The 21,915-nt window shown below is 40.9% G+C and overlaps 1 protein-coding gene across 1 annotated transcript; it reads right to left on the reverse strand.

Moving 5' to 3' along the window:
- Positions 13,224–15,718, reverse strand: LOC109226080. Its single transcript, XM_019390884.1, has 6 exons — positions 15,663–15,718; positions 15,278–15,568; positions 14,543–14,664; positions 14,376–14,488; positions 13,551–13,807; positions 13,224–13,368 (listed from the first exon to the last, which is right to left on the reverse strand). Exons 1-6 carry the CDS (start codon positions 15,716–15,718, stop codon positions 13,224–13,226), a joined length of 984 nt encoding a protein of 327 aa, XP_019246429.1.

Genomic DNA, 21,915 nt, shown 5'->3' on the forward strand with positions numbered 1-21,915 from the left:
TTTCGGGTTTGTGTGGTGTATATTATTTGCTTCACCATGGTTATGATGATTTGCTTGGGTTCTAGACATCAATTGCGCGTGGTCGTCAATTTCGAGCAGAGTGACTTGAGGTGTTTCATGTGGAGCAGTATTTGGATAGGATCGCGCATTGCAGCGAAGTTGTGTGGAGATATGACCTTGCGGGTTAGATTCGTGTGTTCTGTTCCTATGATGTGAGACGAGTTCTCAGCCTTGTGTTGTGGTGGTACTGGTGAGCTTGAGGTACAACTCTTTCATTTGAGCCACTTTCATGATTTGAGTATGTTCGGATTGTTCTTATTGGTGCGCGGATTGCGCAAGTTGCGACTTTAGTCTACATTGAGGTGTCATGTCACTAGAGTGGTTGTGTTGGATTAGAAGAGATCAATGGGATCTTTAATGAATGCGAACGAATTCGGTTTTAGCATGTAGGAAGAATAATATCGGGGTTCGGCTCAGAAATTTGCTATGGTCTTTGCCAAAGGAGAAGTGGCATCATGAATGGTTGATCTAAGAAATGGTTATGGCTTACTGTGTGTTCTATTTATCATTGGCAGTATATGAAAGTGTTGGGATGAGACTTTAGTTGATAAGAGGTTTTCTACCGGTATTTGGTTGTTCTGTGCAGCTGCTGTGATTAGAAGTTATCGCTACAAGCGTTTCAGTTATGTGGTACATCATGTAATTTCACCTGAGGTTGCAGGTATGGGTTATTACAGCTTGTTCGGGCTTATTCACAGTATAAATGTGAGATTCTGATCGTATTGAGGATTTCCGTAGTAGAAATGTGGTTCTGAGGTTTGTGGGCTAGATTGGATTGCGAAATTTCAGTTGCAATGTGTAATCAGACCTTTATGAGATAGGGTGACATGGGATCACCCCCGGGTACATGCATGGTAAGGTTATTCAGCGATTGATTGGCTTTCGGAACAACTCTGGGCACGTTCGAGGACGAACGTATGTTTAAGTAGGGGAGGATGTAACGACCCGACCGGTCGTTTTGAGCTTTTGCACTTTGATCGCCAGTTCTCGATCATGACTTGCCCCGTGTGATATATTATGACTTATGTAAATCGTTGGTTTTAGTTTTCAGGGTAATCAGAATAAATTGGAAGAATAATTCTCAGTTTGAAGCTTTAATTTGAAAGGTTTGACCAAGATTTGACTTGATTGTATATGATCTCGGATCAGAATTTTTATGATTTGGTTAGCTCTGTTAGGTGATTTGGGACTTAGGAGAGTGATCGGAATGCATCTTGGAAGTCCGTGGAAGGTTTAGGCTTGAATTGGCGAAATTGAGATTTCGGCATTTTTCGGTTGATTAGTGAGATTTTGATATAAGGGTCGGAATGAAATTCCGAGAGTTGCAGCAGCTTCGTTGTGCCATTTGGGATGTGTGTGTAAAAATTCAGGTCATTCGGACGTAGTTTGGTTGGGTTTTTGATCAAAAGCGTATTTCGGAAGACTTTGGGATTCTTAGGCTTGAATCCGATGCAAATTTGATGTTTTGATATTGTTTTGAGTGTTCCGAAGATTGGAACAAGTTTGAACGATGTTATGGATATGTTGGCATGTTTGGTTGAGTCCCGAGGGCCTCGGGTGAGTTTCGGGTGGTCAATCGGACCATTTCATGTTTTGGAAAGTTGCAGAAAATTGTTGTTCAGTGTTGCAGGCATTTGACCTTCGCGTTCGCGAGTAGGCCCTCGCGTTCGCGAAGGGTTAGCTGGTATGGTTGAGATTTTAGCCTTCGCGTTCGCGAAGGGCTGAGTTCGCTGTGCATCACGTTCGCAATGGAAGATCCGCGTTCGTGTAGGGGAAATGAGCAGCTGGGTTTGAGGATTTGTTTGTCCTTCGCGTTAGCAGAAGGGAGTCGCGTTCGCGTAGGGTTAGGGAGCCAAGTCTTCGCGTTCACGAGCTAGATGTCGCGTTCGCGTAAGGGAAATTTTGGTCAGCGGAAATTTGTGCTTCGCGAACGCGAGGCTTTGACCGCGTTCGCGTAGAAGGGTTTTGATGCCTCGGCAGAATGTTTTAAAAAGGCTATTCCGCGATTTTGAGGTTAAGAACCTCCATTGTTGAGCCATTTTGGAGCTCGGGAGAGCTAATTGAAGAGGGATTCAAGGGGAATCACCTGGAGGTAAGATTTTTGAACTCAATACTCGATTATTATGTGAATTCCACCTAAAAAATCATGAAAGCTAAGCCTAAAATTGAAGAACTAGGGCTTGAGAAATTGGACTTTTAATTTTGGATTTGAAGGACCATTTGGGCTTGAGGCACACGCTTAATGACGAGCGTGGGGTCGTGTACTATTGGGGATTGTGACTTGGTCCGTCCCGATTGATGATTTTACCGCGTAGTTAATTTCTATTTGCTATCATCACTATTTGGGCTGAATGCTATGTCTGGGCTCCGTGCCAAGTATTTGAACCCTTCGGGGATTGTTGTTGATGTTTCCTCACTGTTTTGACTTTATACTTGAACTCAGTCATGTTATTTCCACTGTTTTCAAAACTCAGCCATGTTTACTCTGTTTAAATACTCAAATGATATTTAAATGATGTTTTGGGCTGAGAAATACTGTTTTACTGTTTGCCCGAGAGATTATGTGATTTTTGACTGAGTAAGGCCGAGGGCCTGTGTTGTGAGGATATCTTTGGGATTAAGCTGCACGCCGCAGCGGTGATACATATCTTTGGGATCGGGCTGCACGCCGCAGTGGTGATACATATCTTTGGGATTGGGCTGCACGCCGCAGCGGTGATACACTGATTTGATTATGAGATCGAGGGCCTGAGATTGTACGCCACAAGGTGGCTTGATATTGATATGAGGTCGAGGACCTATTTATGATGCCACGAGATGGCTTGATATTGCGCTTGGGCCGTAAGGGGCCCCTCCAGGAGTCTGCACACCCCCATTGAGTGCGGGTACCTAGTGTGATGTGAGATATAGCCCGAGGGGCTGGTATTGTTCTATGTGATTGCCCGAGGGGCTGGTACGGTTATGAGATATTGCCGAGGGGCGAACCTTATGTGCTTATCTTTCTTATTTGCCTGTCATTTACTTGCTCAATTGTATATTTGTGCCCGAAGGGCGGATTTCTATGCTTATCTGCACTAGTTGTTCTGCATTTATTTGCGCAACTGTTGAAAAAGTCATTTTCAAACGGGTTTAAACTGAGCTAAGATGTTTTAAAGGATTTTACAGCTTCATTGCTTTCTTACTGGTTTTGAAACTGCTTCTATACAGCATGTTGATGCTCTTTTCGTGATTTCTTATCACTCATTCTTTATTTATGATTATTACTCACTGAGTTGGCAGTACTCATTTTACTCCCCGCACCTTTTATGCAGATTTAGGTATTTTTCTGAGCTTGGTGGCAATTTTCAGTGGAGTTAGCAAGATAGCTGTCGGCCTTCGCAACACTGCTTTCTCTCTCTTCATTCTATTAGACTGTACTGAGTACATTTTAGACCTTGTCAGTTGTATTTACACTTAGTAGATGCTCATGACTAGTGACACCCCGGTTTGGGCTGTGTTTGGGTTGTACTTCCGCATTGTGATGATATTATCTGCTGTGTAGTATTATTAAATCATGTTATAGCCTGTTGTATTGTTGTTTAGCTGTTTAACCTCGAACTGGAAATGTGTCGGCTGCCATGTCATAAGTTTAGTCCAAACAATGCTAGATAGCGCACAACCAAAAAACAGATGGTCTATTGACTCGGCAGCATCCCTGCACAAGGAGCAGTCAAGATCTTGAGTAACCCCCCCCCATGTAGCTAGTCTGTCCTTAGTGAGTAGTCTCATCTGTATAGCCAAGTTTATTATAAAGTTCCATTTGGGATCTCCTACATTATTCCAGATCAGTCTCTTCCAAGATACTTTCTGGTCACTACCCCTCATTTTCGGATAAAGCTTCTTAATAGAGAAGTGTTCCCAGCTAATCAACTCATTCATGCTTAGTCCTATTCCTCATTATAGCTTTTAGCCTTAAAAATCTTCAGAACCACCCATGATGCTTGTGTTGGAGTAGCATCCCAGATTGAATGTACCTTTACATACTATATATGGAGCCATTGCACCCACAACTTGTCTTTTTCTTGCAAAAGTTCGATAGGAGCTTGCATTGCTGCCTTGTTCCAAGTATGTAAATCCAGTACATTGAAGCCCCCTGTATCCTTGGATAAAACACTTTTTTCCAAGCTAGTAAGGCCTTCCTTGAGTTCTCCACTCCACCAGTCCATAAGTAGGTTCTATACGTAGTCTTAATCTCTTAATGATCTTTTTCGGTAATACAAAGATCTGTTACCAGCAAATCTGAATGGAGAATAGCACAATTTTAATGAGCTGCAGTCTGCATGCGTAAGACAAGTACTTGGAAGTCCAAGAGTTGATTCTTCCCAGCATTCTCTCAATTAATGGTTGGCATTACACGATCGAGATCCTCTTTGTACTCAGGGGCACCCCTAAATACTTAAAAGTGGAGTTCTCCTCTAGAGAATCCCAGTGAGTCTAGGATCTCTTGTTGTACAGTTTGGCTCACACCACCAAAATAGATGGAACTTTTCTGAATATTTGCTGTTAAACCTGATGCCATTGAAAATCTTTTGAAACAATCATACATCATCTGAACAGATGGTATCTCCTCTACAGAACAGCAGAAGATCATTTGCAAACTCCAGCTGCACTATATTCACTTTATCACATTTAGAGTGACAATTGAAGCAGGATTGTAAGGTTTTCAGCATCCTTGATAAGTACTCCATGACTAAAACAACCAGATAGGTGACAACGGATCCCCTTGTCTTAGTCCCTTCTTGGCTCTAAATGGTTCTGTTGGGCTGCCATTTATCAAGATAGAGATGAGACTATGCAAACACATTTCATATTCCAATTGACAAACACAGTAGGGAAATTTAGGCCTGTGAGAATTTGTTTTAAATAAGTCCATTCCACAGATTCATAACCCTTATGCATGTTTAGTTTGATCATGCATCTAGGTGATACCCCTTTCCTACCATAGCCTTTCACTAACTCATGGCTTAGTATAATATTGTCAGTGATAACTCTTCCTGGAACAAAAGCTGATTGACTATTATCGACCAGTGCATCCATAACTCCCTATAATCTATTTGTTAAGATATTAGATATAATCTTATACAGTACTGCGCAACATGAAATAAGTCTGAATTCTTTTACACTTGAGGGATGTTTCACCTTTGGTATCACAGTACTGTGCAACATGAAATAAGTCAGAATTCTTTTACACTTGAGGGATGTTTCACCTTTGGTATCAGAGTGATTGAGGTGACAGTTATTGGCAAGTGCGTCTCTCCTGTAGCAAAGAACCTGGTAACTGCATTTGAGATTTTCTGTTCAATAGTCGACCATGTCCTTTTAAAAAATAGGGAATTAAACCCATCACATCCTGGAGCTTTCTTATCATCAATTCCACACAGTGCATTATATACTTATGCAGCAGTTACAGATTCAATGAGCTGCAGTTGTTGCTTCTTTTCTAGGATGTTACCTTCCTTCACTACCCCAGGTTGAATTGCTGGCAAGCTACATGCAGAAGATCCCAACAATTTTTTGTAGAAGCCTGTAACTTCATATTCAGTGCCCTTTCAGTTTGGATAATTTCTCCTTCTGAGCTTATCAGCTTTCGGATATTGTTTTGATAACTCTATTCTTCATGGAGGCATAGAAGTAGGCAAAATTGGAGTCTCCCAAATTTTAACTATTGAATCCTAGACTTCTGTTGATAAATAATTTCTCAATTAAGCCTCATTTTTCCAGCTGCTTTCTCAGCTCTTTTTCTTCCTCAAAGATGTTGTAAGGTGCATTATTATCTCTTACCTTTTCGTGAACTTATTTCAACTTTTGTCTAGTATTATTAACCCTTGCCTCTACACCCTGGAAGTCTGTGGTATGCAAAGTCTTGATGACATTCTTCACCTTCTTTAGTTTTTCCCATATTGCCTTTATACATGATCTTGATTGTCTACCCCAAGCTTCCTTCACTATGCTTTAGAAGCCATCATGATCTGCAATGTGATTGAAGAAACTGAATGGTTTGGCCTTCTTTGGGAACTCTTCCATTTGGACAATCTGTGGTGAGTGATCTAACAAGTAAGGATCCATTACTAACACATCTAATTGAGTCATCTGGATCATCCATTATGTATTTTCTACTGCCTTGTCAATCTTGCTAAACACGTGGCTATTTGTCTAGGTGTAGTTCCTCCCCGCTGCTCTAATCTTAGTCATGTTTGTATCATTAAGGGACTCTTGGAATCTCTAGTTTCATTCTCTTGTACATGTAGGACAACATTGTTATGTCTGTTATATGTAGGACAACATTGAAATCTCCCACGCATAGCCAAGGTCCCTGTTGTTATTAATGCCAACTTTTTAGGCCAGACCATAATCTCTTCCTATAACCAGTATTATGTAATCCATAAACAAATGTAAAACTGAATTGCTGCTTTGGAGAATATACTAGAGTTTAACCATGTATAAATTGCTCCTGTCGATCCAGCACATTGAATTGTACTTGATCTGGATCCAAAAAGATCCATATTCTTCCTTTCCCATTTGCATTATAGTTATTACATCATTGCTATTGTGAGGCTATTTTTTTTATTATTGTACTAGCATACTGTTCCTTAACCTTATGCTCTAAGATGGAAAGCATCCTCACATTATTATCTTTTATGAACTTCATTAATTCCCTATGCTTATAACTCTTATTGAGACCTCTCACATTCCAAATAACAAGCTTCATTTGGAATTGATTGGTACACTTTCCCTATCTCCCTAGTTGCTACTCGGACCACATATCTGTGTACTTGAACAACTCCCTGTATTCAGTTGCCCCTCATTCCCGTTGAGCAGATTGAATTCATTCATTACATCCACCGCTTGCTCAGGGTTTGGTTGTGCATTTTTTGACGCATACCTGATTTTAACAGCTTGCCATCCTTCCTCCTTTGATAGTTGGAGCTGGTGACTCGGGAATCTTAGGCTTTGCAATTTGCATTTGGACCCCCTTTTCATTTTGTCTACTCACTTCAACTTGCTGGATTACCCTATCCTTTTTTTGGTGCCCTCCCGCCTGCAAGATCACAACTTGTTCCTGTGTTGCTGTCAATTTTGAAGATCCAGCCTCTTTACCCCTGTTTTACTTTCCATTCATGTTGGTAGAATATAAGGTTCCACCAAACTCTATATAGAACTAGGTTCTTTATCAGGTCCAACAATACACAATCACACACAGCAGTAATTAAATGACAAGAAGAATTTTACATGGAAAATTCCCAGCTCAATGGGATTAAAAACCACGACCTACCTTGTAGGATTTCAACTTCACTACTGAGCAACTTTCAGATTAGAACCTATGCAACCTAGGAATTAAACTATTAATCCCTTACTAACTCGTAATACTCTATTACAAGTCTCTTTGTAATAAGCTTTATTACAAAGACTTTACAACATGACTAACTCTAGTCAAGACTCAAACACACAGGTTTAAGGTTTACAAAGGTGTTCCTATAACATGCTTCTAAATAAGCTAGATAGGAATTACAATTTGAAGAACTATTACAAAGTTACAAGTCAACTAAGGACATACAATAACTCGATATGGGAACTAGTCCATAGTTGCTTTGTTCTTTGTTCTTGAAGCACTTGAAACTTTCTTGCTGGATAGTCACGTGAGTGAGCTTGAGTGAAAATCTCTAAGTGTTCAAGTAATTTGTTTTACCTCCCTTCAATTCATATACACGTGTGTGACATCACTTACAATGATGTAAGCAAGGTAGGTAAAAAGTCTTCCCTAGAAAGTTGACTGTGGCAATGTTCCTGCACTATAGCATGTGCAGGCAACAACTTCCAACTGTAAAGTTGACTTCGTACAGTCTCCTCGGGAACTGGTAGGGACCTCGTCCCTCAATTGTTCCTTCCAATTTTGAAGTGTTGAATCATATTCCACGTTGAATCCCAACCCGGGACCTTGTGATCTTGAGGTCTTGTAAATGTGTAATAGGTTCCTTATCTGGTTATGGATAGTAAGTTTGTTAGATCATCAAAACATAAAGTAAAGTACTTATAACCAAAGTACTTGTAACCTATCAATTTCCTCCTTTTTGATGATGACAAACTTATAATTGTGGATCCTAGAAAGAGTCATAAAGAACCAGATTGTGAACCAGAAAGACCTTAAGTTCCCCCTGAAGCTCTGCATTCCCCCTTAATCAGTGCAATTATTTCCCCCCATGGCATCATAAAAAGATTAGAAACAGGTAAGCAAGAAGGAAGTCCAGTTTTGAGTTAACTCATGCCACATATGTGCACACAGTCATGATTAAGGACAGAGCATAAAAGCACGGTATAAACATCAACAAGGGAAAAGCTTGCATTAACAAAGTTTTGGATTTTACAGCAGGAGCAGAATAAATGTTACTACCACATCCACACATTATAACAATCAACAAAAATACCACAAGTTATCATCATAAGAACTGACAAGGAGAGACTGGACACCGAGGGGACATAATTTAAGAAGCACTGGGAGGAGAAGGTTTGGAAGCAGAGGAAATTGCTTGGAGGACTAGATCCATACGAGCATTTGCTGACATTTGCTCATCCTGCAATCTTTCTTTCAGGTCCTCCACTTATTTCCTCAGCTCAGTGTTCTCCTTTGTCAGGCGAGCAACCTCTTCGCTCTGAGAGTGATTGGAACCAGGTGCCTCTTGCAGCTGACTTATCTGAGTCTCAAAGATAGCATTCCTTTATTTCAATTGCCTTATCTCAGTAGTAGCACTGGTTTGAGCATTGATTAATTGAGAAATGGTTGAAGTGCTTGCAACCCCTCCAAATTTTTCTATACACTCACATTCATGAAGAGTGATTTTTGAAAAAGTTTGCTTCTTGGCACCCACTTTAACTGGACCCGAGAGGAACCTTGCGGTGCTCGAAGACCTTGGTAAGATGGAACCCATATGTCAGCTGTAACGACCCGACCGGTCGTTTTGAGTTTTTGCACTTTGCTTGCCAGTTCTCGGGCATGACTTGCCCCCTGTTGTATATTATGACTTATGTAAACCGTTGGTTTTGGTTTTCAGGGTAATCGGGATGAATTTGGAAGAACAGTTCTCAGTTTGAAGCTTGAAATTCAAAAGGTATGACCAAGATTTGACTTGCTTGTATATGATCTCGGATCGGAAATCTTATGATTTGCTTAGCTCCGTTAGGTGATTTGGGACTTAGGAGCGTGATCGGAATGCATTTTGGAAGTCCGTGGAAGGTTTAGGCTTGGATTGGCGAAACTAAGATTTCGGTGTTTTCTGGTTGATAGGTGAGATTTTGATATAGAGGTCGGAATGAAATTCAGAGAGTTGCAGTAGCTTCATTATGTCATTTGGGATGTGTGTGCAAAATTTCAGGTCATTCGGACGTGGTTTGGTTGGGTTTTTGATCAAAAGCGTATTTCGGAAGATTTTTATAAACTTAAGCTTGAATCCGATGTGTTTTGGGTGAATTGATATTAAATGAGGTGTTTTGATGATTGGAACAAGTTTGAATAAGGTATTGGGTTATGTTTGTGCTTTTGGTTGAGGTCCCTGGGCCTCGGGTGTGATTTCGGGTGGTCAACGGAGAGATTTGGAATTTTGTTGCAGCAACTAATATTGCTGCTTCTGGTATTTTCGCATCTGCGGATTGGGACCACAGATGTGGCGCCGCAGATACGGGTGAATTATCGCAGAAGCGAAATTTGGTCAGGTGAGCACATACCGCAGAAGCGGTCAAGAAGGCCGCATATGCGAAGCCGCAGATGCGGAAGTTCAATCGCATATGCGATTTTGGGTTTTAAGTGAAGAACCGCAGAAGCGGAGGATTTGACCGCATATGCGGTACCGCAGAAGCGGGTTTTGGGCCGCAAATGCGGAAAGGCCTGGGCAGACCATATATGTTATTTCATTTCGCGATTTTGGGTTATTTCACCATGGTTGCCTTCGACCTTGGAGCTTTTTGGGCGATTCTGAAGAGAGAAATCAAGAGACTTCGTTAAGGTAAGGAATTTTGGACCTAAAACTCAATTTTTTTGGTTGTATTTCATGAATTTAGGGCTGTAATTGAAGGAATTAAAAGGGCAAAATGGAGGATTATGGCTTGAGTTTAAGAGGCCTTTAAATGGGGATTTGAGGGGTCATTTGGACTCTGATTTTAGTATGTTTGATATGTATGAACTCGTGGGGAGACGAGTAATCTACTGATGTAAAAATTTCTGAGTTTCGAGAAGTGGGCCTGGGGCTCAGGTTTTGGTAATTTCGGGATTTATGCCCGTTATTGATTGTTTTCGCTTGGGCTTTGTTCCCTTAGCATATGGTGATGTATTCGTTCTGATTTTGGATAGATTCGACGCGCGTGGAGGCCGATTTGAGGGGCAAAGGCGTTGCGAGCTAGAGATTTTGCTGGTTCGAGGTGAGTAATGATTGTAAATGATATTCTGAGGGTTTGAAACCCCGGATTGCACATCGTAGTGCTATATTGAGGTAAGACACGCGCTGGATGATGAGCGTGGGGTCTTTTACTACTGGGGATTTGTGACTCGGTCCGTCCCGATTGATGATTTTACCGTGTATTTGACTGAAACTTGTTTGTTATCGTCATGATTTGGGCTGATTGCCATATTTGGGCTTCGTGCCAATTATTTGAACCCTTCGGGGATTTTTATCACTATTTCCTCACTGTTCGACTTATTGCTTGAACTCAGTCCTGTTCATATCTACTGTTTTACAAACTCAGCCACCTTTTACTCAGATTTGAAACTTAAATGATATTTATAAATGATGTTTTGGGCTGAGAACTACTGTTTTACTAATGCCCGAGGGGCTTGTGATGATATCTGACTGAGCGCGGCCGAGGGCCATATGTGAGGATACACTGAGTGATATGAGGCCGAGGGCCTGAGATATATTTATATGCCACGAGGTGGCTTGAGTGATGTGAGGCCGAGTGCCGAGTGATGTGAGGCCGAGTGCCGAGAGATGATGCCACGAGGTGGCTTGATATAGCGCTTGGGCCGTAAGGGGCCCCTCCGGAGCCTGCACACCCACAGTGAGCGCGGGTACCCATTGTTATGAGAGTGAGCCCCAGGGGCTGAGAGTGTTCTGAGAGTGAGCCCGAGGGGCTGATACTATTCTGAGAGTGAGCCCGAGGGGCTGGTATTGTTCTGAGATATGTGCCCGAGGGGCGAACCTTTATGTGTTCATCTTTCATATTTACTGGTCATTTTATCTGTTATACTGTGGTATTTGTGCCCGAGGGGCGGATTTTCGGTGCTTATCGACACTAACTATTTTGCATTCATTGCGTAACTGTTGAAAAAGTCATTTTCAAAAGAGTTTAAGCTGAGCTAAGATATTTCTAAAGATTTTACAGCTTCACTGCTTTTTTTTTGCTCAAAGGGTTCTACACTGCTTCTATACAGCATGTTGGTTTGCTTTACGTGATTTCTTACTGCTCAGTTGTTATTTACCTTTATTACTCACTGAGTTGGAGTACTCACTTTACTCCCTGCACCGTGTGTGTAGATGCAGGTATTTTTGCACCCGATAGTGGGTTTTGACTGAGCGGAGGCAGAGTTATCGGAGTTAGCAAGGTGACTGCCAGCGTTCGTAGCACCGTTTTTCTCCCTTTGTTTATCAGTCCTGTTTCGCATATTTCAGACCTTGTGGTTGTTTTATACTCTAATAGATGCTCGTGACTTGTGACACCCCGGTTTGGGCTGTGTCGGGTTGTATTTCCGCTAATTATTATCGTTAAATCATATTTAAACTGCTTATGAACTGTCTAATTGTTTTTAAAAGGATGAATCGGGTTTAGTTGGCTGGCCTTGTCCCAACGAGAGGCGCCATCACGACCGGTCTTGGTTTGGGTCGTAACAGCATCCCATGATTACCATCGTTAAAATCAGCCACTTTGTTCATGTGCTCTATCATGATCCCAGGCAGATTGATGGTAGTAAAGTCATCCAGTGCTTCCATGAGGAACAGGTCTGCACGAGAGGTGATGGATCTTCGCTCAGCTCAAGGCAGCAACACTTTGTTTACCATCTCAAATAGCAATTGGTAAATAAGAAGGAGGGCCTTCTTCTGAACCCGTTCCCCTTGCTGAACTACTCTGTCCTTCAAGATTGGATTTTTGAAATTCTGAGTACAAGCTCCTTGAACACTAGATATCCCTTCAGTGGGCACACCAAGAATAGATCCCAACAAGGCAGGGTCTAATACCATGTCAACCCCATTCACCAAGGCACAAATGTGACAATCCTCAACCTTGTACAAGTCGGCATAAAAACTTTGAACTTCCTCCTCATATACCCTAGCAGCACCACTTGTGAACAAGTGTGTCCATTGTTCGAAATCACATATCTCAACTAACTGTCTCATACCAGCCTCCACCAAGACATCAGAGGCAAATGTATGCCCCCAGAGTACCTTTTGACTTCTCAATCTTTCTTTCTCAGCACTCCTCGGATCATCAGTTCTGGCCCTCTTTGAGGGACCAGGTTCATCAGCAGTATCAACCTTTCTCTTAGCAGTCTTGCGAACACCTTTCTTCTTTTTATCAGACTTCATAGATTTTTCACCTGAATCTTTCTCCACATTCTCAGTAGCAACAACATCAGCAGACCTAGTCCGACATTTAGAAGACACAGAAGATCTCCCGTTTGGTTTGAGAACACCATGCTTTTGTGACAACTTCCTTGTCAACGTACTAGGTTCTTTCGCTTCTTCTTCATCCACACTCACAACCGGAACTATCTTCTCATTTGGAATTGCCATCCTTCACTAATTGTTTTCTCCTTGATTTAGTCTGACTGTTCTTAAGAACAGACTCAAGAGATTCCTTCTTTTGCAACCTTGTTGTGGGTCGCTTAGGAGTGGGCTCTCCACAACTACTACTCTACGCCTAGACAGACTGGCAATTGGTAAGTCATCAGAATTTTCTTCACTATCCTCTTTTTTATTTTCAGACGCAAGACCCGTCTCAGGCATGATTACACTTAGAGGCTCAACATCTAGATGAGGAGAGGGAGTAGGGTTAGTACTGACCTGGGGTTCCTAAGTAGGACCCGGAGTTGGATCCTCTAAAGGCAAATCGGGTCCTCCAACAGGTTCCCCAATAGTACCTTCCTATGCTGAAGGTTCAGCAGGAACAAGCTCACTATCCTCCCCAACAGGCCCAGATGCTTCCCCATGAGTCTTAAGACCGTCCTCACTTCCTCCGACAAAAACCCCTTCATTGGCGATGGAAGCATATTTTCGATTGCTTCCTTTTCTTGCAGATTCATAAGAAACTCGAGAGAAGTAGGAGAGACACCTGTGGACTGGGGTTCGAGAGCGGTCTTTGTTGAGTCGATGACTTTATTTCCCTCAACCTAGTCTGCTTTTGACTTTTCTTCTATAGGAGAACTTGAGATTTTTCGATTTTCTTCATTCTCAGCAATACTCGTGACATACTTCTTTTCTGGCGAGGTAAGAGATGAGCTCTGGGCAACACCTCCTGCGAGAGTTTGATACTTGGGACTCTTGTGAGAGCAGGAAATCAAATGGATAGGAGAGGAGATGAAGTGTGGGGGTGACTCTGTTCTAGGGTTTTGGTTATCAATAGTGTGAGAAGCAGAGTCTGGCGCTGGCGTTTCGACTGGTGAGGACTCGATAGTACTGGAGATCATTTGATCTTCAGCCATGGTGGGAAGAAGAGAAGATTTGGTGAACTGAAGAGAGAAGGAATAGGAAACAGGTTTGGAAGTGTTTATGTGTGAAGTGCGGTGACAGAGATAGATGTATTAATGATGACAGAGGGATTGGTTAGAAACAAAGCGGCAGGTTTCAGGGAGATAGGTCGATTTATAACTAGTGAGGCGTTTGGGTTCAAAAGATGCAAAACTAAAATCTGACATGCTAATGATGTGGCAATTGTTTTAGTTGTTCAGAATTGTGCATGAGAGAACAGAGAAACTACTAACCAGTGTCAGGAGAACCAGGTTCCCTGACAGATCTCTTGTCTGTAAGCTTTGTTTTTTTTACCAGTGTATACAGCCTCAAATGCTTATTTACTCTATAATCATCAAGCGTACTTTGCCGGAAAACACATTTTAGCTAAGTTTACCCGAACCTTTCTTTCATAGTCAATCATTAAGGGACCAGGTTCTCTATTGGGTTTTATTAATCCCAATGCCAGACGATTTTGCTCGAAGTATTCTCTGCTCAGGGCTTTGGTAAATATATATGCAATTTGGTCTTCAGTGCTGCAGAATTTCATGCATATAAACCCTTTCTCACCATTGTCTTTGAGGAAGTGGTGACATACATCAATGTGCTTGGTCCTCTTATGTTGAACTCGACTTTTGCCATGTTAAGTGCACTAGTATTATCACATAAGAGTGGCACACAGTCTGAGAATACTCCAAAATCTTCCAATTGTTGCTTGATCCACAAAAGTTAAGTACAGCAAGAGGCAGTTGCTATATATTCAGCTTCTGTAGTTAAAAGTGCCACAGAGTTATGCTTCTTTGTACCCCATAAGATTAAGAAGGAACCCAGGAAGTGTGCCATTCCAGACGTGTGTTTCCTGTCCACCAGATATCCAGCATAATCAGTGTCAGCATAGCATCCTAAAGGATAATAGAGGACCATGTCCTGTGTTCCTTTGAGATATCTCAGTATTCTCTTGACAACCTTCAGATGAGATTCCTTTGGATTGGATTGAAACCTTGCACAGAGACCCACGCTAAAAACAATGTCCGGTTTGCTTGTAGAGATACAATAATGACCCTATGATCCCTCTATACATAGTCTGGTTTATAGGGGAACCAGGTTCATCCATGTCTAGACGAGTAGTTTTTGCAATGGGCATGTCGATAACTTTTGATGCTTCCATATCAAACCTTTTCAGCAGCTCCTTGATGTACTTTTGCTGACTTATCAATGTTCCATTCTTAGATTGTTTCACTTGAAGTCCTAGGAAGAAATTCAGTTCTCCCATTATACTTATCTCGAATTCACTCCCCATGAGTTTAGCAAATTCTTCGCAGAGAGAGTCAGTTGTGGCTCTAAAGAAGATATCATCAACATATACCTGAACAATGAGTAGGTTCCTCCCTCGTTTCTTTAGAAAAAGAGTGTTGTCATTCTTCCCTCTTGCAAAGCTATTTTCCAGAAGGAATTTTGACAATCTTTCATACCAAGACCCGGGAGCCTGTTTTAACCCGTACAAAGCCTTATCTAGTTTAAACACATGATCAGGGTGTCCGTGATACTCAAAACCAGGAGGCTGCTTTACATAAACTTCTTCTTTCATATAGCCATTTAGAAATGCACTTTTGACATCCATTTGGAATTGTGTGAAATCCATATGAGATGTGAAGGCAATCATAATTCTAATGGCTTCCATTCGAGCTACAGGGGCGAATGTTTCATCATAATCAATCCCTTCTTCCTGATCGTAGCCTTGAACCACAAGCCTTGCATTGTTTCTGTTGTATTTTCAAACTCATCAAGTTTGTTTCTGAATACCCACCTGGTTCCTATAATGGTTCGATCAGCAGGTCGAGGAACCAGGTGTCATACCTTGTTCCTTTCAAACTGATGCAACTCCTCTTGCATAGTTGTGATCCAGTCTGCATCTTTCAGTGCTTCTTTTATACTTTTGGGCTCTATTTGGGAAAGAAAAGCTGAGAAGGCAAGTGAGTTTCTTGATTTTGATCTGGTTTGAACTCCCGAGTCAAGAGGAGTGATTATGTTGTCAAGAGGATGTGAACTTTTGAACCTCCAATTTGGTGTCTGAGTCTCATTGGTAGAGGAACCATGCATATCTTACTGGGAGTCTTGAGCGCTTCTTACTTCACAGAGTGGAGTTCCTTGGACTGCATCAACAACTCTATTTTCAGCTTCAGTTATTGTAATCGGGGGGCCAGGTTCCTCTCTAATTGATGGAGATGTATTTGCATCTTCTTCACTAGATTCCTTGACATGGCTCATCATGTCTGCCTTTCCATTTGCCATGTTAATTACTTCACCTGGCACAGATAAGGGCTCTCCATCTTGATCAACATGTCTGTCCTTTTCGCAGGAGAGGTGAGCTTCATCAAAGATCACATGAATGCTTTCTTCTACACATTGAGTCCTTTTGTTGTAAACCTTGTAAACTTTGCTTTGAGATGAGTATCCCAGAAATATTCGTTCATCACTTTTGGCATAGAACTTCCCAAGAGCTTCCTTTCCATCGTTATGAACAAAGCATTTACACCCAAAAGTTCTTAGATGTGTCAGCTTGGGCTTCCTTCCATTCATCAGTTCATATGGAGTTTTGTTCAAAAGGAACCTGATCATGCACCTGTTTACCAAGTAGCATGCAACATTGACAACTTTTGCCCAGAAAAACTTTGCGATCTCACTGTTAATTAGCATTGTTCTTTCCATGTCTTCAAGAGTTATATTCTTCCTCTCCACAACACCATTTTGTTGAGGTGTTCTTGGAGCAGAAAAATTATGTCTGATGCCATTTTTAGTGCAGAATTCATCGAACTTGACATTGTCAAACTCCGTCCCATGATCAGACCTGATGCATGCTACTTTATTACCCATCTTCACTTAGATCTTTTTGACAAAGGCAACAAACACTTCAAAGGTTTCATCCTTGGTCCTGAGGAACAAGTTCCAGGTGAATCTGGAATAGTCATCAACTATTACAAAGATATACTTCTTTCGTCCTCTGCTTGGCACCCTCATAAGTCCACATAGATCCATGTGAAGGAGATCAAGTGGCCTTGCGGTGCTGACTTCCTTTTTGGGCTTGAATGAAGATCTAACTTGCTTCCCTTTTACACATGCATCACACACTTTGTGATCTTGAAGCTTGATTTGGGCAGACCACGAACCAGGTCCTTCCTTACTAATTTGTTTAACAACGTGAAGCTTGCGTGGCCTAGCCTCCTATGCCATAACTCAGTATCATCATCAACAGTGCTTAGGCAGCTTAGATAACCATTCTTCAGTGACTCAAAATCAGCTACATAGATATTCTTGTATATTTTTGCCACTAGCACCACCTCACACGTCACCGGGTTTATGACTGTACAGATTTTTGACACAAATTCCACCTTGTTTCCCTAATCACAGATTTGGGAAATGCTTAGTAAGCTGTACTTCAATCCGCTCATATAGTACACATTTTCAATTGAGTGAGAGAGAGACTTCCCAATTCTTCCAACTCCCAGAATGTATCCCTTCTTGCCATTCCCAAAGGATGCACTCCCTCCTTGCAGGGCCTTTAGTGAAAGGAAATCATTTGTACTTTCAGTCATATGCTTTGAGCATCCGCTATCCATGTACCTTTTGTAGGCTGTTTCCTTTCACTATTCCCTGCACAAGAAGATTAGGAGATAGCTTTAGGAATCCAAGCCAATTTGGGTCCCTTGTAATAAGGAAAAGGGTGAATAAGGGATCTTTTGGTAATGAGGGACCAGGTTCTCTACTAGTAGTGACTTTTTTAATAAAGGATTTGTTTTTCTGCTGTGACTGACATCTGGCCTTATAGTTTTCTTTAAGGTGCCCATTGTTACCGCAGTGGGTGCAAAGCCAATTGTCAGGTACAGTAACGCACTTGCTATGGGGATTGTAAGGAATCTTTTCCCCTTGAAACCCAATCCCCTGCCTGTTTTCCCCATTGTTGGAGTACATGGTAGTGATAGCATCAGAGGACCAGGTCCACTTGAGTGATTTTTCGAGATCACTCTTCACTCTACCTAGTTCTTCTTGAAGTTGTTTGTTTTTCTCAAGCTCAGCACACAGACTTAAACTGCCCTGAATTTAGCTCATTTTCAAGCTTAATGTGTGCCTCGCTTGAAACTTCCTTTCCTTTTTGATAATTTTCAGCCCTACTTTCTATTGTTGGTTTCCCAATGGTTTCCTTCAAGTCCATTACTACCACTAGAAGGTCATCTCTTTCTTGTTCTACATTTTTAATCCTTTTCTTTAAGACTTTTCTTTCTTTCTTCAGGTTCTCAATTGACTCTCTTAGATCAACTGCAACTATTACTAGGTCATCTCTAGACTGTTCTACTTCTCCTAGTTCAACTGTTAAGACATCTCTGTCATTTATAAGACTATGATTAGCGTCGATTAACATATTTTCCAAAGACATGAGTTTCTAAGGAGAATAAGATTTCAGATTTTTCTGAAGATCTAGAAAATTTACCTCATCATCATCGTCATCTTCATCATCAGACTGACCATCAAAGCAAAAATTGAATCATACTCGGTTGCTTCACTTTCTACTGCCATCATAGAGTTGTTACCTGGTTCATCATCTTCTCCAGATTCGCTTGATGAATCTTCCATGCAGCAAGAGCTTGTCTCACGACATTGTCAGCGACGTTTTTTCTATTGAAGCATCTGCCAGGAAGCAGGTTCCTTTTGGTTGATTTGTCAGAGTTGTTCTTGTATTGGTCCTGCTTTAGGAGAGGGCAATCCTTGATGAAATGTCCTGGCTTGCCACATTTATGACAGAGGTCATAATTCTTTGGCTTGCTAGAACTTTCCTTTTTTGGAATGTCTCCATTCCTGCGAACCATCTTCCGGAATCTTCTTGTTAGGTATGCCATATAACCATCTTCACCACTTGACTCATTGTTTTCTGTCTTGAGGACAAGGTTCTTCTTCTTCTTGGTCTCTCTTCTTTCACTGTCTTTCTTCTTCTTCATTTCATATATTTTAGATTGCCAACAAGCTCATCAATAGTTAGCTCCTGCAAGTTCTTCGCCTCTGTAATGGTGTTCACTTTGCTTTCCCAAGAATTGGGTAGCATGCTTGGGATCTTTCTAACCAGCTTGTTTCTTGGAATAGTTTCACCAAGGGAGTGAAGCTTATTAATGATGGAGGTGAATCGGGTATGCATTTCTTGGACAGATTCGTCGTATTGCATCCCGAAGAGCTCGTATTCTGTTGTGAGCATGTCGATTTTGGATTGCTTTACCTGTGTTGTTCCTTCGTGAGTTGTCTAAAGGGTTTCCCAAATTTCTTTGGCTGACTGACATGCTGATATCCTGTTGTATTCATTATCACACCTCCTTTTTCGCTTACTACACCCCGCGAAGGGTATAATAAAGGAGTTTTTCCACTTAAAGGACAATCGGAACGAGATTTATTATTAAGGTTTCAGAGTCGCCACTTGGAAGATTAATGGTGTCCCAAGTCACCGGTTGAATCCCGAACCGAGGAAATTATGACTCTGTTAACAGTCCGTGATCCAGAAATCCGGATAAGGAATTCTGTTAACCCGGGAGAAGGTGTTAGGCATTTCCGGGTTCCGTGGTTCTAGCACGGTCGCTCAACTGTCATATTCGGCTTATTTATTTGATTCTAGTACATGTTTTAACCTATGTGCTTTTTGACTTTGAACCGCTTTTATTTATTATTTTAAAGAGAATTGCAACATTGTAAAAACGTGTCACGAACCACGTCACATAAATGCACCCGCGGTTTTTGATACATTTCGACTTCGTTGAGATTTGAATTTGGGTCACATAAATGTGCACCCGTATTTAGGAAGGTAAAATTATTAAAAAAAAGCGCGCCTAAAGTGGCTAGCGTCTTATTAACTTTGCGGGAAGCCATGAAAATTCGCTAAATGGCATGTCCCGAGTTTCTAAATATTTTTTATATAATCGTTTAATGAGGGCCCCGCAATTTATATGTTTTGATTTGGCGAGGCTCGTCTCATTTATTTTAAGGCCAACCTAAAAGCAACTACAATTTTTCTATTTATTATTTGTCTCTAAAAGGCCAATTAACTTAAAATTATAAATTCGGGCCTCGAATTCAGGTTCGAATTCAAACAAAAGGGAGGACCCTTTTAGCTTGAACCCGCTACCTAATTCGAAACCCAATTTTTATATTCATGAATTAATTCCTTATATATGCTCAATACCATTTTTAAAGGTTTTTCTGATTCAAGGAAGATTTTGGGGCCTTAAAGACCCGGCCCAGGGTTTGAATTCTCAGCACCCTTTGGGCTTCAGCGTGAGCCCAGGTACTGTTGCAGGTATTAAGTCTAGACTGCCTGGGAAAGGCACGAGAGCCCAAACTACCTGAAAATAGACTGTTGAGCATTCCGTTATTACCTCCTACCAAGTTTGGATTCAATTGAACACCTCAGAGATATTCCACATTATTTACCAAGCATTCAATGATTTATGAAGAAAAAAAAAACAAACAGCATCACATCACTTATACTAATGAAGCATGGATTATTCCAAGTTCAGGCACAACTTAAATTTCCTTATTTGCTTACCTATTAATAAGTTTTTAACTATTATTATACAGGAAATCAAATAGAAGGCGTGACTAGATTTAAGTAACAACAATTATCAACCCAGGTTGACACCTATTAAACTAATTATTTCTTACTGAATCAATGTTCAATGTAAAATCATACAAACCTAAGCTATATCTCATCAGTAGCCATGGCTGAACTAAACCGAAGTAAACTTATTAATTTCGAACATAACAGACTTCTCTAATTAATTTGACAGCCTGTTGTTTATCAAAGGAGGTTTGCACGAAAAAAAATGAAGAAGGCGGTGATTCAAACAATTGCAGTAGTTCGAACAGTTCCAATTATACTGACAAATTTTAGAGAACTGAACACACTTGAGCCAAATATACACAGCAAGACAAATACACATCCTCCAGGAGACAAACAATCATGTATCACATTTCAAAATTCCTTTCCACAGCTTCATCAAAATAAGAGTCGAATATGTACCTGGAATTAAACCAAATAAATGAAGAAAAAGGAGATCAGCGGGCAGATTTGAAACACATCAATCACAACCAACCAGAACAGGAATAGATTTGAACCAAAAATAAATTTTCAAAAGCCAGGAATAGACTCAGCAGTTAACATGCTCCATAGATGATCAAATTCAGCTTAATTGACTCCCAAAAATTACTTGAAATCAAGCAGAAACTACTGTGAAGTCTCCGAATTACTAGAAAAGGAGCTAATAGAGATGAATCAGCTACTAGAACTTGAAATGATCTAAGAAACTCGATGAAACAGTGCTGTTTTTTTTGCTTTTCTAATGGATTTCTATTGTTTTTGGATTTTTGAAGGTTTAGATTTCAAATTGAGATCTGAAACTTAGAGAGAATTTTTTTGGGGGGGGGGAAATTTGGAGGTTCCAAACTTGTGAGTGAAGGCAAAGGTCATGCCTTTTATAGGCACAAATGAGGGCCAGCCTCAGATTTTCTAATTTCCCTTTAGTCCTTCTTTTTAAATTCAGTTTTACCCACATAGTCCCTTAGTTATTGACTTGTTACTCAAGTTATTACTAGATTCCCTGCATGAAATTCCCTGAACTATCCTTTTACTAGTCTGAAATTACTAAGTCTAGTCAAACTAACCCCTATCCTTCTTACCTTAGTCAAATAACTATGGTTAAGTGTTTGACAAGAGCTGAAAAATTCAACTAAGTTTAAACCAATCCTAAATTAAACTAATCATCCGAGCTAACTAATCAAGTGTGGCAATTGATTTTAACTAAGCTGTTAACCCAAACTGAATTTATTCACTAAACCAAACAGCAATTCAATTGAAATTAATGTCAAATAGTCATGAACTACCCAAGCACAAAATCAAGCCTCAATTAACATGGAGAAAACTTGATCAAATGAAGAAGAACAAATAGAACAAACGTAAAAATGAANGCGATGTAGATCTCCAGTTGGTCGGTTTGAGCCGGGTGAGGCCAGGCTATTGGGGTACAGATTTGGTGCAGGATGCTTTAAACAGGTAAAGGTGATTCGGGAGAGGCTTCGT

This window comes from Nicotiana attenuata, chromosome 5 (assembly GCF_001879085.1).
Source record: "Nicotiana attenuata strain UT chromosome 5, NIATTr2, whole genome shotgun sequence".
NCBI classification, from domain to species: domain Eukaryota; kingdom Viridiplantae; phylum Streptophyta; class Magnoliopsida; order Solanales; family Solanaceae; genus Nicotiana; species Nicotiana attenuata.